The 14,358-nt window shown below is 52.0% G+C and overlaps 2 protein-coding genes across 5 annotated transcripts; both read right to left on the reverse strand.

The window, feature by feature from the left end:
- Positions 1-607: 607 nt before the first annotated feature.
- Positions 608-7,573, reverse strand: SRA1 (steroid receptor RNA activator 1). The gene is made up of 5 exons (XM_047778825.1): positions 6,937-7,573; positions 6,717-6,842; positions 1,938-2,143; positions 1,201-1,309; positions 608-1,052 (listed from the first exon to the last, which is right to left on the reverse strand). The coding sequence occupies exons 1-5, from the start codon at positions 6,959-6,961 to the stop codon at positions 841-843; spliced, it is 678 nt and encodes a 225-aa protein (XP_047634781.1). The 5' UTR covers positions 6,962-7,573; the 3' UTR covers positions 608-840.
- Positions 7,574-7,673: 100 nt separating this feature from the next.
- On the reverse strand, positions 7,674-14,305 carry APBB3 (amyloid beta precursor protein binding family B member 3). Of its 4 annotated transcripts, XM_047778822.1 has the most exons (13): positions 13,933-14,305; positions 13,480-13,640; positions 13,324-13,400; positions 12,667-12,727; positions 12,314-12,460; positions 12,064-12,191; positions 11,805-11,810; positions 11,443-11,557; positions 11,225-11,309; positions 10,894-10,977; positions 10,553-10,668; positions 10,223-10,414; positions 7,674-8,213 (listed from the first exon to the last, which is right to left on the reverse strand). In XM_047778822.1, exons 1-13 carry the CDS (start codon positions 13,979-13,981, stop codon positions 7,977-7,979), a joined length of 1,458 nt encoding a protein of 485 aa, XP_047634778.1. In that variant the 5' UTR covers positions 13,982-14,305; the 3' UTR covers positions 7,674-7,976. The 4 variants fall into 4 exon arrangements, with proteins under 4 accessions (XP_047634778.1, XP_047634776.1, XP_047634779.1 ...); XM_047778820.1 differs by having other exon boundaries at positions 13,480-14,305; XM_047778823.1 differs by lacking the exon at positions 11,805-11,810 and having other exon boundaries at positions 13,933-14,304.
- Positions 14,306-14,358: the final 53 nt, after the last annotated feature.

The following is a 14,358-nucleotide window of genomic DNA, read 5'->3' on the forward strand; positions in this document are numbered from 1 at the left end:
AAGTTCCCTAGGCCAAGGGTTGAATTGGAGCCACAGCTGCCAGCCTACATCACAGCCACATTAACACCAGATCCAAATGAAGTTTGCAGGAGTTCTTGTCGTGGCTCAGTGGTTAACAAATCCAACCAGGAACCATGAGGTTGCAGGTTCAATCCCTGGCCTCGCTCAGTGGGTTCGGGATCTGGCATAGCCGTGAGCTGTGGTGTAGATCACAGATGCAGCTCGAGTCCTGCGTTGCTGTGGCTCTGGCGTAGGCTGGTGGCTACAGCTCTGTTTAGGCCCCTAGCCTGGGAACCTAACTCAGTGAGTGAGGCCAGGGATTGAACCTGCATCCTCACAGGCACTATGTCCGGCTCTTAACCTGATTAGCCATAAGAGAACTCCCAATCTCCTTTTAAAAGAAAAATCTCCCCATGTCATTTGAGCCTGTTCTCTTGCTGAGACAAAATCATCCATAGGGTTATTCAGCCCAGCAAGGGATGTGCGTTCCCATCCATTTGGGGAAAGTGCCAGGAAGTAACAGACTGGTGCCGAGCCAGGCCATTCATGATGGAGGAAGAACGGAGGTCTGTATGGGGAGCAGGGAGGTCAAGGACACCAGGCGAACTGATGTGGCATCGGAAGGGCTCATCTCTCCTACCCAGCGCCCACCACATGGAGATGTTTTTATTGAACTTACGGTATAGGGAACAGGTGACCTCCCCGTGGCCCAGAGACGGGTCAGGCCAAAGACCTCAATGGAACAGGCAGTCTCCCAAGTGGTACAAGGGAGCAGAGTTAGAGAAGGCCTCCCGTGCCAAGGCGTGGGAGTGGTGTGAGAGAAGACGGGAGCCCATAGGACTATGGGGTGTGTGGGATGCCTGGCACGGTCTGGTTCTGCTCAGCTGCGGCTGTAGATTTCCCTTCATTGGCCTCCTCTTCTGAAGAAAGACTCCTCTTTTCCGCAATTAATCTTTTAACTCCCACCATCCACTGACTGACCTCGGTCACATGGTCAACCATGAGCGAGCGGTGGATGTCATCTGCTGCGTCCCACTGGTGGCTTGAAAGCTCTGAGAAGAGAGAGGGGCTGAACAAGCAACCTGGAGCCGAACAGAGCTGCCACCCTTCCCTCTAACCAGTCAAGATCGCAGCACCTGTTCCACTCAGCCAGCCACGGCGAGATGAGGAACTCAGGCTATAGCAAGGGAGCCACCACACCTTGTACCAGCAGAGCCATCCTCTTCTTCACAGGCATGGACAGCTTCCCCCCAGCCCACTGTTCCTGCAGCAAAGCCAGGCGTCGGTTTATGTCATCACATACTTGCTTCTGAAAGACAGAGGCCCCCTCCCAGTCAGTGCTGCCAGCCCAGCAGGAGCAGGGAAGGCAGCACCACAAAGGAAAACACCTGATCTCTCCAGCTCAGGAACTTTCTACTCAAGCTTAGGGACCCCACTGAGAAAGTGATGAAACCCACAGATCTTCCGGCTAGAATTTTTAAATTTCTGGGGTTTCTCATTTAAATTTTTTCTCAGATGCTCAGAAACTCATTCTCTAGTGCTGCTGTACAAATAAGGAAACAAAGGGCCAGAGAGAAGATCCCTCTGCTACTTTCCTTTGCGACTCCTCAGACTCCTTGGCTACCAGAACTCAGGAGACACTATCAATAGCAAAAGGGGGTGTCCCTCTCTCCCTGGAGTATACGAGTCAGCGAGGCCTGCTCTAAAGAACCTAGAGCTAGGAAAATCACCAAGACGAGTGAAATTCAACTCTTGTTCCGACAAGCCTCTTGTACTGACGCTTCTGAACCTTCCCAAATCCTGTGTCCGTTTTTCTGGAAAGTCCTTATCAAATTCTGAAGAGGTCCATAACTCAGAAAAGGGTTAAGAGGCATTGCCTGCAGGGTCAGATAGCCTACCTTTGGGAACCATACCTGCATCTGGGCATTCCCACTTACCTTTGTGTGGCCACGGCAGTCCTCCAATGCTCGTTCCAGAGGGCTCAGTACATCTTCCAGCAGAATCTCCGACTCAACGACGGAGCACTGTGTGGGCTCCATGCTGGAGGGAGGACAACTCCCTCCAAGTGGAGGCCTGGAAGCTTTACTTGAAGGAGGCAGATGCCCCACTGCGGGGGCCCCAGGTGACATCTCTGACGTGGGGACTGAGAAGGTAAAGCAGAAGCAAACATGCCTTACACAGGTAAGAAGTTCGACTCTAACTGCATCCTTTCTAAGGGGGGCTACTCTCTGGGGCAACTCATTCATTTAAAAGTGTGTAAAGTCCATGGGAGTTCCCTTCGTGGCTCAGTGGAAACAAATCTGACTAGCATCCATGAGGGCACACGCTTGCTCAGTAACCCACTGAGGATCCAGCACTGCCGTGAGCTGTGGTGTGGATCACAGATCAGCTCGGATCTGGTGTGGCTCTGGCTGTGGCGGAGGCCGGCAGCTACAGCTCCGATTTGACCCCTAGCCTGGGAACCTCCATATGCCGCAGGTATGGCCCTAAAAAGGCACAAAAAAAAAAAAAAGAAAAGAAAAGTCCATACTATGTGCCAGCCAATGTGCGAGGCACCAGAGATAAAGTAGTAAACCAACAGGTTAGGTTTCTGACCTCAGAGAGCTTAAATTCTATCTATTTTTACTTTTTGTCCACACCTACAACATGTGGAAGTTCCTGGGCAAGGGACTGAAGATGCACCACAGCCATAACCCAAGCCACAGCAGTGACAAGGCCAGACCCTTAACCTGCTGAGCCATCAGGGAATTCTTAGACAGCTTAAATTCAGGGGAGGGGAGGGCGGCGGGGGAAAAGGTATTCCAAGGTATGTTGCATAGTCCAAAAAAACAAAATGGATAGTGTGATAAAGAGGAACAGCACACAGCTCAAGGAAAGCCTTCTAAGGTGACATGTAAGTCACTAGCTCACACACTATGTGACATGTGGCATGTTACCTTTGACCTCTGAGCTTGGATCCTCTTTTATAAAACGGGGATACTATAGTAATAGCATTTCTATCACAGGGTTGCGCTGACTGACTCAGAGTACAGGAGCAGCTGCGAGATTAGTGTACAGCAAAAGTGCTTACAAACTAAGAACTAGTGGATGAGATGGATGCAGCCACAAAGAATCACAGGAACCATTTACTAGGGTGAGGTAAGGGCAGTGCCCAAGAGGTGGGAAAAGGCCTGACTGGTTCAAGAAACAGAAACAAGGCCTGTGTGGCTGGAAATGAACACTGAAAAAAGCAGCACAACCTTTCACTGGAAAGGGCATCAGGGGTCCAGACCCCGCAGGGCTTTGGAGGAGTCTGGTCTTAAGCCTAATGGTAATGGGAAGCCACGGCAGGTTTGGGGGGGCGCGGGGAACGACACGTGGATGGACGGACTTGCCTTGTGGCTCGGCAAGTGAAGGATCCAGCATTACCACTGGCTCAGGCTGCTGCTGTGGCATGGCTTTGATCCCTGGCCCAGAAACTAAAAATTTTTTTTTAATTAAAAAAGAAAAAGCAGGGGATGATGTCACTAGACTTGGCTTGTTTGTTTTTTAAGACATTCATTCTGAATGGTCTGTGAAAAGTTGATGACCATAGGTCAAGACAGGTAGGGACACCAGTTGGGAGGTTAACAGTAGTCGGGAAAGAGAATGCTGGCATGGACAGGTGTGCAAGCGTGAACGTGGGAAATGCAGTGGTCTGACCCTGACTTAGGAGGAGGCAGTAACAGGTCTTGATGGAACACGGGCGAAAGAGAGAGAAGCCAGGGATGACTCGGTTTCTGACTTCAATGATGGGATGGTGGAATCACTATGGAAAATGAAAATACTGGCGAAGGAAAATCCAAAATTACTTTTAGCTATCAATATTCACGTGCTAACTTCATCTGTCTGGTCTCTCAGTTGAACCTTCTCACCTCCAATGATCATTTTTTCCACCCTACCTCAGCCTCTCACCCCCTCTGCCGTCTTAACAACGACCACACCCCTCCTCCCTAGCAGCTCTGCTACTCAGATTGTTGAGGTGCATTAAAATCACTCTCAGAGTTCCCGTCGTGGCTCAGTGGTTAATGAACCCGACCCATATCCATGAGGACGCAGGTTCGACCCCCAGCCCTGCTCATTTGGGTTAAGGATCTGACGTTGCCATGAGCTGTGATGTAGACTGCACATGTGACTCGGATCCCGAGTTGCTGTGGCTGTGGTGTAGGCTGGCAGCTGCAGCTCCGATTCAACCCCCTAGCCTGGGAACCTCCATATGCCGCATATTCGGCCCTAAAAAGACCAAAAAACAAAATCACTCCCTTGTAAATATTCTTATTTCACTTTCTCCCCCCATTGTCCCACACTGCTGGTAAACCCAACTTACTTGCATTTGTTCGGAGGAAAAACAACCATGCTGAGGAGCTGCACTTTAAATTCATAGCTACAGACTCTAAAGGCATCCAACACTGCCTGGGAAACCTCTATTTTGCCTCATTTTTCCACCCTTCAGAACAGCTATTTTCACACGTTAGCTCTTCTAAACTTTTCTACCTTCTCCCTTTCTTGTCCTTTCCCTACTGTCTCTCTACTTCTGACCCTGCCTCCCATTTCACTGAGAGGTCAATAAACAGGAACATTCTCATCTTCGCACTGTGAGTTCTACTAACCCATCTGTATCTGTGGCTGCTGTGCTTTCTCAGCGAACAGAGGAAAGGTTCCTGCTCCTTCCTATCAGAGGCCGTCTCTCCAGGTGTACTCTGCATCCCTACCTCTCTTGCCTTCTCTAGGCTTCCCTCTCAGAGTTACCCCTTTTCTCCTACATCACCAGTTCTCTCCTAAATCACCAGCTGACAAAACCCTTACCTCACAGTCCAGCCCCAGGCACTGCCCCATTTCTCATCTCTGCTTCACAGGAGGATTTCTTGGGTGAGCTGACTACAGTTACTCTCTACTTCTTTCCACAGTCTCTCCACAGCCCATTCCTGCTGGGTTTCTGCTCTCATCACTCCTGACTGCTCTGGTTAGGGTCACCAGTGATTGCTACAATTGTCAAATCGAGTGAAAGAGCAAACGTGACTTTCTTCTTACTTCGGCTATCTCTCAGTCTCCTTTGCTAATGCCTTCTCTGTTCAACCTTGAAATGCTAGAGAACCTTAGGGCTGTTTTAGATCCTATTTAGTTCTCTATTCACACTCCTTATTCAAGCCCATGACATCAAATACTGTCCATCTGATGGTGATACATTTCCGTAATTCCGGCCTAGACCTCTCCAAAATAGCAACCCAAATTTAACATGGCCAGGACAGAAAGCTTGCTCTGCACCCCCAAAACCCAGTCATCCTGTATCAATGAACATTACTGACCAGTTCCTCTAGCAAAAAATGTAAGTTACAGGACTGCTTCATTCATCTCACCTACTGGATATACTTGTTCCTTAACGTATCCCATATCCATCAATTGCTACCACCTCTGGCACTCCACCCTTGTCCAAATTATTACATCTTATCTATGTTAACATAATAGCTTCTTAATTTGTTTTTCCACTTCATCTCTAAAATGTGTTTTTCACCCAGCCAGAGTGATCTTTTTCAAGATTAAAGTCAGTGTTTCACAACCTGGGGAGATTCTGTCCCCAAGACAAATGCGTGGAAACACTTTTGGCTGTCACCACTGGGTGGGTGCTACTGCCATCTACTGAGTAGACACCATGGATGCTGCAGTCATCTTACAATGTATGGGACAGTCCCTCACAAAAAAAGAATTATCTGCCCTAAAAAGGTCAAAATACTCTGAATTATGTCATTCCTGTGCAGTGTTACAGCAGTGGATAACACAGGGATGTAAAGAGTTGAATCTGAGCCCCTTTTCAGGGCCAAAGATCCACCTGACATGGGAAATACTCAGGGGAAAGGATGCCCTCTACTTTCGATTTTTCAGTGGCTTCCAACTTTACAGTATATTAAAATACAAAGTCCATATCCTGGTTTACAAAAACCCACTATGATCAGCCCCTGCCTACTTCTCAGATCTTAAATTTCTATCCCTAGCCCACTTTGCTCTAGCCATCAGATATTCCTTCAGTGTCTGAATTTGCCACAACTTATCTCAGGGCTTCTTTTTTGCAGTACCTGCTTCCAATGCCTGGAATACTCTTGCACCTGAGCTTTGGGTAGCTGGCTTTTAATCATTCAGAGTTCAGCTTAAATGACAGCCCCTCAGATACCTTGGTTACACCGTCACCCTGTTTTATTTCTCTGCAGACCCTTATCTGTTTCATCTATTTCCAAAACTATAGTGTGGAGTCCACGAAAACAGAAACTTTTGGTCTTGTTCACTGCTGTCCATTTTGCCTTCAAATTCAGTAGGTGCTCGGTAGATGATACTCAACACATTAAGTCTGAGATGCTTATATAGCCAAGTAAACAGCACAGACAAATGGATATACCACAGTGGGGCTCTGAGAAAAGATCCAGGTTGGAAATAAAATTTGAAAGTAATTTGGCAATCAAATCTATATTTAAAACTATGGGTCTGCATGAGATCACCCAGGGCGAAAGCAAAGATTCTCTTGAGACCAATATACCAATTATTTACCTGGACAGTAGAGAAAGCACTAGGAAAAGGGCCTGAACTGATCCCCTTTCTGGGATTCCAACCTCTCCAGGTAGTCCTCGGAAAAGCAAAAAAGGCCCATGGGACAAGCTTATCCCCGGGCCCATTCTCGGCGGGTCTCCACGCACAGGGTCCCTACGCACCTCTGGGCAATCCATCCTGGGGAGGGGCAACCCTCTTGGTGAGCGGCGTCCGCTTGGGTCCGCCAGCCTGGGTCTGCAGCCCGTATGAGAATTGCGGCGGATCGTTCCAGCCGCGCTCCTTGTTGCCTGCGAAGGTGAGAGGATGCGTAAGGCGAGCTCGAGGGAGACAGGGAGCCCCACTCCGCGCGGTAAACCGCCCCAGCCCTCCTGCCGCGCTCACCCGGCTTCACGTACCGCTCCGCCATCTCCACTTCCGCCCGGCCAGCGGGGCATCACGTCACTTCCGGGGCGGGCACAGGCAGCGCTGACGAGCACGCCCCCAGCAGAACTGGTTGCCTGGCGCTCTCCAGATTGGAGGGTTGTTCCGAAACGCTGGGAGGCGCTGTGGAGACCCTGCTCCAACTCCCTAAGGGACTCATAAATGTGTGCTCCTGACCAAGTAGTACCAATGAGGGGGGTTTCCGTGGGTCGCGTCTTTCCGAATCTCACAGGTGCTCTCAGGAGCAACTTTAAGCTAAAGTTCCTGCCCCACCATGATCTAACCAAGTGGACTTCCAGAACCTCTGTCCACTGCGCTGAACATTTTACACTCTCTAGGCTGGAATACACTTTCAGAAAGCCTAGCAATGAATGCCTCAGGCCAGGTTAAGGGTCTAACCTGAGCTCCCACAACCCTCTGAGATTTCCTAGTTGCACTACGTATTATTTTCTGGCTTGTTTATTTAACTCATTTATACAGTCTCAGAAGGTGGAGCCCCTATTTTAGTGCTGACCTTAGTGCCTATCACAGAGAAGACCTTAGAAAACACATTTGTTAAATGAATGAAGTCAGACTGCCAACACACCCATGCCCTCACGTGACTACAGGCAGCCACCAACACCAAGAACATTCACAAACACTCAGCTCTTACAGGTTAACTCCCAACCCAGTCCCAGGCCCAATATACTTACATCCAGTGAGGTCACTGAGGGATTTTTATTTGTACTGATTTTTTTATAAAGTGTTGCTGAGGTAGAGCCAACTGTCCAGGGTTTAAGAGGGGCAAGAACAAGGACCCAGGGAGAGGAGAGCCAGGGGCCTAGGTTGTGGTGCAGGGCCTCTCAATCATCCATATATAAACAATAAATAGAGAGTGGACAAGGGTCAGTGGGGCAGGCAGAAAAGGCTCTGATGGGTGAGAGGCTGCAGGTCCCTGGGGAATGAAGGGATAGAGCTGGGCCTGGACCCAGAGCCTCCTTCCCCAGTCGTCCCCAATTAACTTAGGGCATGTGGAGCAGAGAAGGTTTCAGCCGGAAGGCATCAAGGAAGGAGAAGACACTCCGCTTTCGAGGGGCTGCCCCTGCACCCCCAACCCCTCCTTTGAGCAAGGGGAGAGGCAGGGGACCTCCTGGGGAGTCCACAGAGCTGGTCCGCTTGAGCCGCAGGCGGGCACGGGCTTGGGCACCCCAGGCCTTGCCTCGAGCTGCAGAGGCCACAAGACACTTCTGGTACTGAACCTGGGGAGAATGAGAATATGAGGATCCAGCTCCTTCCCACTCGCAGACTCCCAGAAAGCTTCTGCAAGACAGGGAACTGGCCAAGGCTTCGGTATGAAATGAGGCTGGGAGTCTACCACAGCTGGACTCCCCACAGCATCCACAAGAGGCTCAATGACAGAAGCTGGAAACTGGACATTGACTGAACATTTACAGAGGGCTTGACACCGTGTTAGGTGACACCGTGTTAAGTGCTATGTGGAATCTACTTGATCTAGGTGTGTATCAGGTATTAGCACTATTTTGCAAAGGTGGAAGTGAGATTCAGAGAACATATGATGTGCCCAGAGTCACCGTGTCAGAAATTGGTAGAACTAGAATTCAAAACTAATTCGGACTGCAGGGCCTGTGCTCATTTTCTCTTTGTTTTTGTCTTTCCCCCTTGCTTTTTAGGGCTGCACCTGTGGCATATGGAAGTTTCCAGGCTAGGGGTCAGATCAGAACTGCAGCTGCTGGCCTACACCATAGCCACAGCAACACCAGATCTTGGCTGCATCTGCGACCCATACCACAGCTCAAAGCAACGCCAGATCCTCAACCTACTGAGCAAGGCCAGGGATCGAACCTGTATCCTCGTGGACACTAGTCGAGTTGGTTACTACTGAGACTCTCTCTCTCTCTCCCTGTGGTGGACTGGCCCCTGGTGAAGCCGACTTGCTAGTCAAGGGCAGTTTACAACCTCCGCTCCTGGCCCAGTGCTCCTGCCCCAGTCCTCTCTCATTTGGACTCAACACAGTTCTAAATGGTCTTCTTACTTCTTCAGTTATGTCTTCCAAATCTTTTACTCATACTCTAGCTTCCATGATCTTCCTAACCCACAAACTTGACTTCACTGTCCTGATCAAAACCTTTCCATGGCTCCAAGTGCCTCAAGAGAAACTCACCACCCCACCCTGTGAATTCTTCCCTGACCTGGATTCTGCCATTCTTTCTGCCCTCATCTCTCACTCCACACTACCCCCCACCCCATGCACCCCAGATACACTAGATTCTTTCCGACATTCTAACCCACTGATGCCCCTCCCCAGATAACTTCCCTCCTTGGACCTTCAACTCGCAGTTTCCTATCATCTCTTCCAGGGACCTTCTGAAACCCCCAAAGGGGCCATGTCCTCTGTCATCCTGTGGCATACAACTTTTCTCTGGTCTGTCTCCACTCTAAGCTAAGTGTTCTGTGAGGGCAAAGGCTGTGCTCTCTGGACCCCTCAATTCCCAGGGTCAAGTGTGGTTGAGTTCTGGCAAGCACTCATATTTGAGTGAATCAAGTGGAATGAACTGAGTGCAACTATCCCACAGTCAAATGCCCACAGATACCAGAAAACCACCTAGGAGTTCACGTCGTGCCACAGTGGTTAACGAATCTGACTAAGAACCATGAGGTTGCGGGTTTGATCCCTGGCCTTGCTCAATGGGTTGACGATCCGGCGTTGCCGTGAGCTGTGGTGTAGGTTGCAGACGCGGCTCGGATCCCGCGTTGCTGTGGCTCTGGCGTAGGCCGGTGGCCATAGCTCCAATTCAACCCCTAGCCTGGGAACCTCCATATGCCATGGGAGCGGCCCAAGAAATAGCAAAAAGACAAAAAAAAAAAAAGAAAAGAAAAGGCAAAAAGACCAAAAAGACTGAAAAAAAAAAAAAACCCACCTAAATGAGAGGCAACAGGAAAAACAATGCTTACCCTGCAAGGCACAGGCCCCACCTAATTCCTGCTGAAATGTATACATGTGAACTCAAGTGTCAAAGCTTCTGATATTTAGAGAAAAACAGCAATAGCTATTATTATGTGAAATGTCTGGGGCTTGAAATAATGGCAACTAATGGAAACTTATCAACAGCATGAGGGTGAAGTAAGGTACCAGTGAACCATAGTCAGCCCTGGCAGGGCTGCTTTGTCGTCTCTGGAGAGGCTGCCAGGCACCAGAACAGTCAAGCTTCAAGGCAATCCCACCCACCCAGCCCCACCCCTAACTCACCATGCAAGCAGCCTGCACAGCTTCGGAGAGTCCCCCCGCATGGGGCTGGCACCAGAAGGCCGCACACTGGAAGCTCTGACGGCCCAGGTCGGCAATGAGGCCAAAGGTGTGTGGATCACGGCCAACACCAATAAAGGTCACGAGGCGCACAGGGCACTCCCACAGTGGCTCCTCCTCTGCACCAGCCTCTGCCTGCCCAAACCAGGCCCAGTCACTAGAGGGCCCGGTACTTACTTGCTGGACCCACGGAGCACTTCCAGAAGCCAGCAGTAGCCCTCGGCATCCCTGCCCACCCCTCCCCAGCCCCCGGCTTCACCCTCTGGCTGGTACCTGAATGGGATGTGCCGTCATAAGAGAGTCAGATACACTGAGCATAGCAGGGACCCAGGCATCCCGGTCCCCACGGGTGGTGAGGGTACCAATGGCTTCGTTTAGTACATCCATACCTGGAGGGGACATGCCCACCATCGTGTCTCCCGGGCGTAAAGGAGGAAATCATCTACCCCGAGTGTCTAGACCCTTGTCACCGACTCAGGACTCCCGAGTGGAGGAGGCTGGTCCGTCCCAGGCTACAGAGGCCGTGGGAGCACTCCGAGAAAGGGGCAGATCCTACCTCACCACCGTCCCTGTCCCTTCTGCAGCCCGCCCACTCCAGACCACGCGGTCCTCACCCATGGCTTTGGTGACCGGCAAGGTGCCCATGAACAGGGCCTCGTACTTCTGAGCAGCCTGGCTCACGGCATCGAGTAGCTCCACTGAAAGACAGACACCAAGTGGGCCTGGGTTCTCTCCCAGTGACCCCTTTCTCCATTCTCCTGAGGGAGCATGGGCTAGGAAGCAAAAGGTCATGGACCCTCCTCCAATTCAGGGTCTGGGACCCCCGGGACGAGGACACCTCTGAAGTCCTCTGTCTCCAGTGAAGTACCAAACAACCAGAACCCTATCCCCATCTCTCACCAAACTAGCCTGCTGGCACAACACGGCCAACCCCGCCCCCCATACCTTGCCGAGGCAGGTCTTCAGGGGAGATGGGGTCTAGAGAGCAGCAAGGGGAATCGCCACTGACCCCGACTCGCTCTGACAAGATCTGAAACACAGTGCAGCCAGCGTGAGGTGTAGGCAGAAGTGAGGTAAGGGACCAACACCCCCCTGGCCCAACCACCTCCGCAGCTTCAGACCCAGGTCTGGACCACACCCCCTGCCCCACTCCTGGCCCTTACCTGGGCACAGAGTCCATGCAGGGCGCTGGCAATGGCCTTGGCAGGGACGTCACAGCGAAACACATGGCACTTGAGCATACAGCTGTCTTTGTCACCCGCCACAAAAGCGAAGTCCCTGGCAGGGTCAGAGATCAGGCTAGGGCAGGTCAGAGATCAGGCTAGGGCAGGTCAGAGATCTGGCTAGGGCAGGGTGAGAGATCGGGCAAGGGCAGGGTGAGAGATCGGGCAAGGGCGGGTCAGAGATCAGGCTTGGGTAGGGGCAGGGGCCCAGAGTGCCTGCAGGAAGCTGGAAAGTCAGGGTTATGGTAGGGATGGAACAGGGAGCCCAGGACTGGGGCTCAAGGCATCTGGCTGTGACTCACCTGTCACTGTTCCAGAAGCATGTGGGAGCACAGAAGAGAATCAGCCCAGACTCTCAGGCTCTCCCCCATCTGTCCCTTCTGAGCGGGGCCCACCCTCCCCAACCAGGGCTGGACCAGGCAGGGGAGGCAGAGCTTGGGTCCATGTCAAAGGATCTGTGTCCAGGGGTTCAAGTTACAGGGGATCAGCATTAGTGGGGATCACAGCCTGCAAGGGGGAGGGAGGAGCGAGGCTCACTTTGAGGGACATGGGGGTCCTCACCGGCCCTTGGAGCTGCCCACACCCCATACACGGATGTGCACCAGAGGCTGGCAGTGGATGAGACTGTGGTCCAGGGGATTCACCAGACTCATGGCATCCTTCTTCAGGATCATCAGCATGTTCTGGCCCTGCCAAGGACAGGGCAGCTCAGAGCTCAGATGAAGGTGGTTGCCATGGGGAACAGGCAATTCAGGGACAACCACGTCTGCTGGCTGCTGGGCTGAACCCCTTAAAGGGCCAGCCAGCTCACCTCGCCCCAGGCACCATCTGGGGGCTGGCCCCGGCTACGGGTCTGGGCCAGCTGCTGGATGCAGTTATTGACTGCGATACTGCTCTTCCCTGGCACCAAGTCCTCTTCAGGTACCTCTACCCAGCCCAGAGAGCGGACTGCAAAGCACTGTCAGGGTGAGGCAAAGGACAGGAGCTTGAGTGAACAGAGGTGAAGGAGGGTGGGAGGTGCCACAGGTTCCAGACATGCAACCCTCTGGTACCTCCTCGCGTCACCCTCTGTCCGTCACCTCTGCTCAGCCCAATCCCACCCCTGACCTCTCCCTTGGGACCCTCCCCTACACCCTGGGCTAGCCCACAGGTCTGAGTCACTACCTTGGCCCCCGGCTCCATTCTCTGGATGTGGGATTCCTCTCCATACCAGGACAGAGAGTTACTGGAATAGAGGAGAGCTCGTAAGGGGACCACACTTTCTACAGAAGGGACGCTGGTGAGGACCAGACTACTTGATGGGCACAAAATCTAGGATAAAACCCAGAATATAATGTCCTAAATAAAGAATTAGAGCAAGACAAGGCCCAGAACATGTTAAATGAGTGTTAAATTCGAATGGCTTCGAATCGGAGGAAAAATTCAACACATAGGACATATAATAAAACTTCCAAACATGGAACAGGGTCCAGAATGTGGACCAGAGCCCCAAATCAGAACAAGAAAACCCTAGAATACAGGATGGGAACCTTGACAGACAGAACCTAGGCTAATGACCAAGATCTAGAACATGACAGGTCAGGACCCAGAATACATAAAACACATAGGAAAAAAAAAAAAAAAAACGCTTGGAAAAAGGAACAAAATTCAAAACACTGGGAGAGTCAAGAACATGGGACAGAGCCAAGAATACAGAAGAGAGCCCTAAACATGGGACAGAGTCCAGAGCCAGGGCTGGAAAGCAGGCCGTGGATCCAGCTGCATCTTTAAGGGCCATGAGGATCCCCAGCCTTTCATTTTTGCCTAGCCTATCTCTTTTACCTCCGGTCCAGTGAGCTCTCCAGGCTGGAGAAGGATCTTCCCTTGGGGGGCCGAAGTCCCCAAATTCCCTCCGTCCTCTGTAGAGAGGAGAAGTCAGTGGGGCAGCAGATTTAGGTCCACACGTGAGCTCAGGCCCCCTCCTCACACTCCACCTACCGTTCCTGACTCTGCATCTCCTGGCTCCCAGGTTGGGCGCTGCCACTGGGTGCTACCGCTGGGTACATGCCAATAGTAAGTACCTGCAGCATCGCGGATCTTCCTCCAGCCAGGGGGCAGACCTGGCTCCCCCTCCAGACTCTGGTCCCCCCACAGGTCATCTACAGAAACATGGGATTGGAGAAGGGCAAGCACATTTGTGGGCTCAGAATCACACTTTGTCATAACCCTTCCTCCAACTCAAAAGGGTCAACCTTTGGGCTGAAGGTCCGGAATAAGGGTCCAGGCTTCTCAATCTTATGGCAGTGCAAAAATCAGGATTCATTTGTTCTCTGGTGCTCACCTCCAGACGTACGTAACCCCTCCCTGTCTTTGAGCCTGGGGTAGCCTCTCACGCTACCTCCTCGTCCCCCCTCAGCTCCCGATCCTCCCATTGGGACCCTCCGTGCACACCATCGCAATTGACCAGAATGATGGCCAGCATGTAATCCTTGCCCAGCATAGCCCTGGTCGCGTCCCCGCCGGCCTTTGCCGGCCCTCACTCAGTCCAGCTCGCCTCCGGAGCTGCTGCGCCTACAAGTCCAGCCTCTCTGCGCTGGAATCTGCCAAGCCAGCGGGCGCCGCACCAATTCGGGGCGGGGCAGAGGCCGGATCCTAGGGGCGGGAAGGGACGGTCTGAGCAGCGCTTCCAGCCGAGAGGTGGCGCGTGTAAACAGGCGTCCGTATCCCCGAGTGGCTGCTCCTTGCCGTGCAAATGGCAAGAACCAAAGCACACACTGTGACATCACCGCTCAACTGTGGGCTCATCAAACGGCGGAAGACCCATCGGGCGAAAGTGCGCAGAGCGCACATGCGCACGAGTGAGGTCATCGGGTTCAG

The sequence above is a fragment of the Phacochoerus africanus genome, chromosome 4, assembly GCF_016906955.1.
Source record: "Phacochoerus africanus isolate WHEZ1 chromosome 4, ROS_Pafr_v1, whole genome shotgun sequence".
NCBI classification, from domain to species: Eukaryota; Metazoa; Chordata; class Mammalia; order Artiodactyla; family Suidae; genus Phacochoerus; species Phacochoerus africanus.

Bases quoted from the DNA above. Each gene is read 5' to 3' on its own strand.
- SRA1 (XM_047778825.1), bottom strand. From the start codon at position 6,961: ATGGCGGAGCGGTACGTGAAGCCGG. The intron at 6,843-6,936 runs GTGAGCGCGGCA...TCACCTTCGCAG, and splicing joins GGAGCGGTACGTGAAGCCGG to GCAACAAGGAGCGCGGCTGG. The intron at 2,144-6,716 runs GTGCGTAGGGAC...TTACCTTCTCAG, and splicing joins CCAGGATGGATTGCCCAGAG to TCCCCACGTCAGAGATGTCA.
- APBB3 (XM_047778820.1), bottom strand. From the start codon at position 13,704: ATGACAAAGTGTGATTCTGAGCCCACAAATGTGCTTGCCCTTCTCCAA. The intron at 12,461-12,666 runs GTAGTGACTCAG...TCACCCTGACAG, and splicing joins GAATGGAGCCGGGGGCCAAG to TGCTTTGCAGTCCGCTCTCT. The intron at 10,978-11,224 runs GTATGGGGGGCG...TCTGTCTTTCAG, and splicing joins TGAAGACCTGCCTCGGCAAG to TGGAGCTACTCGATGCCGTG.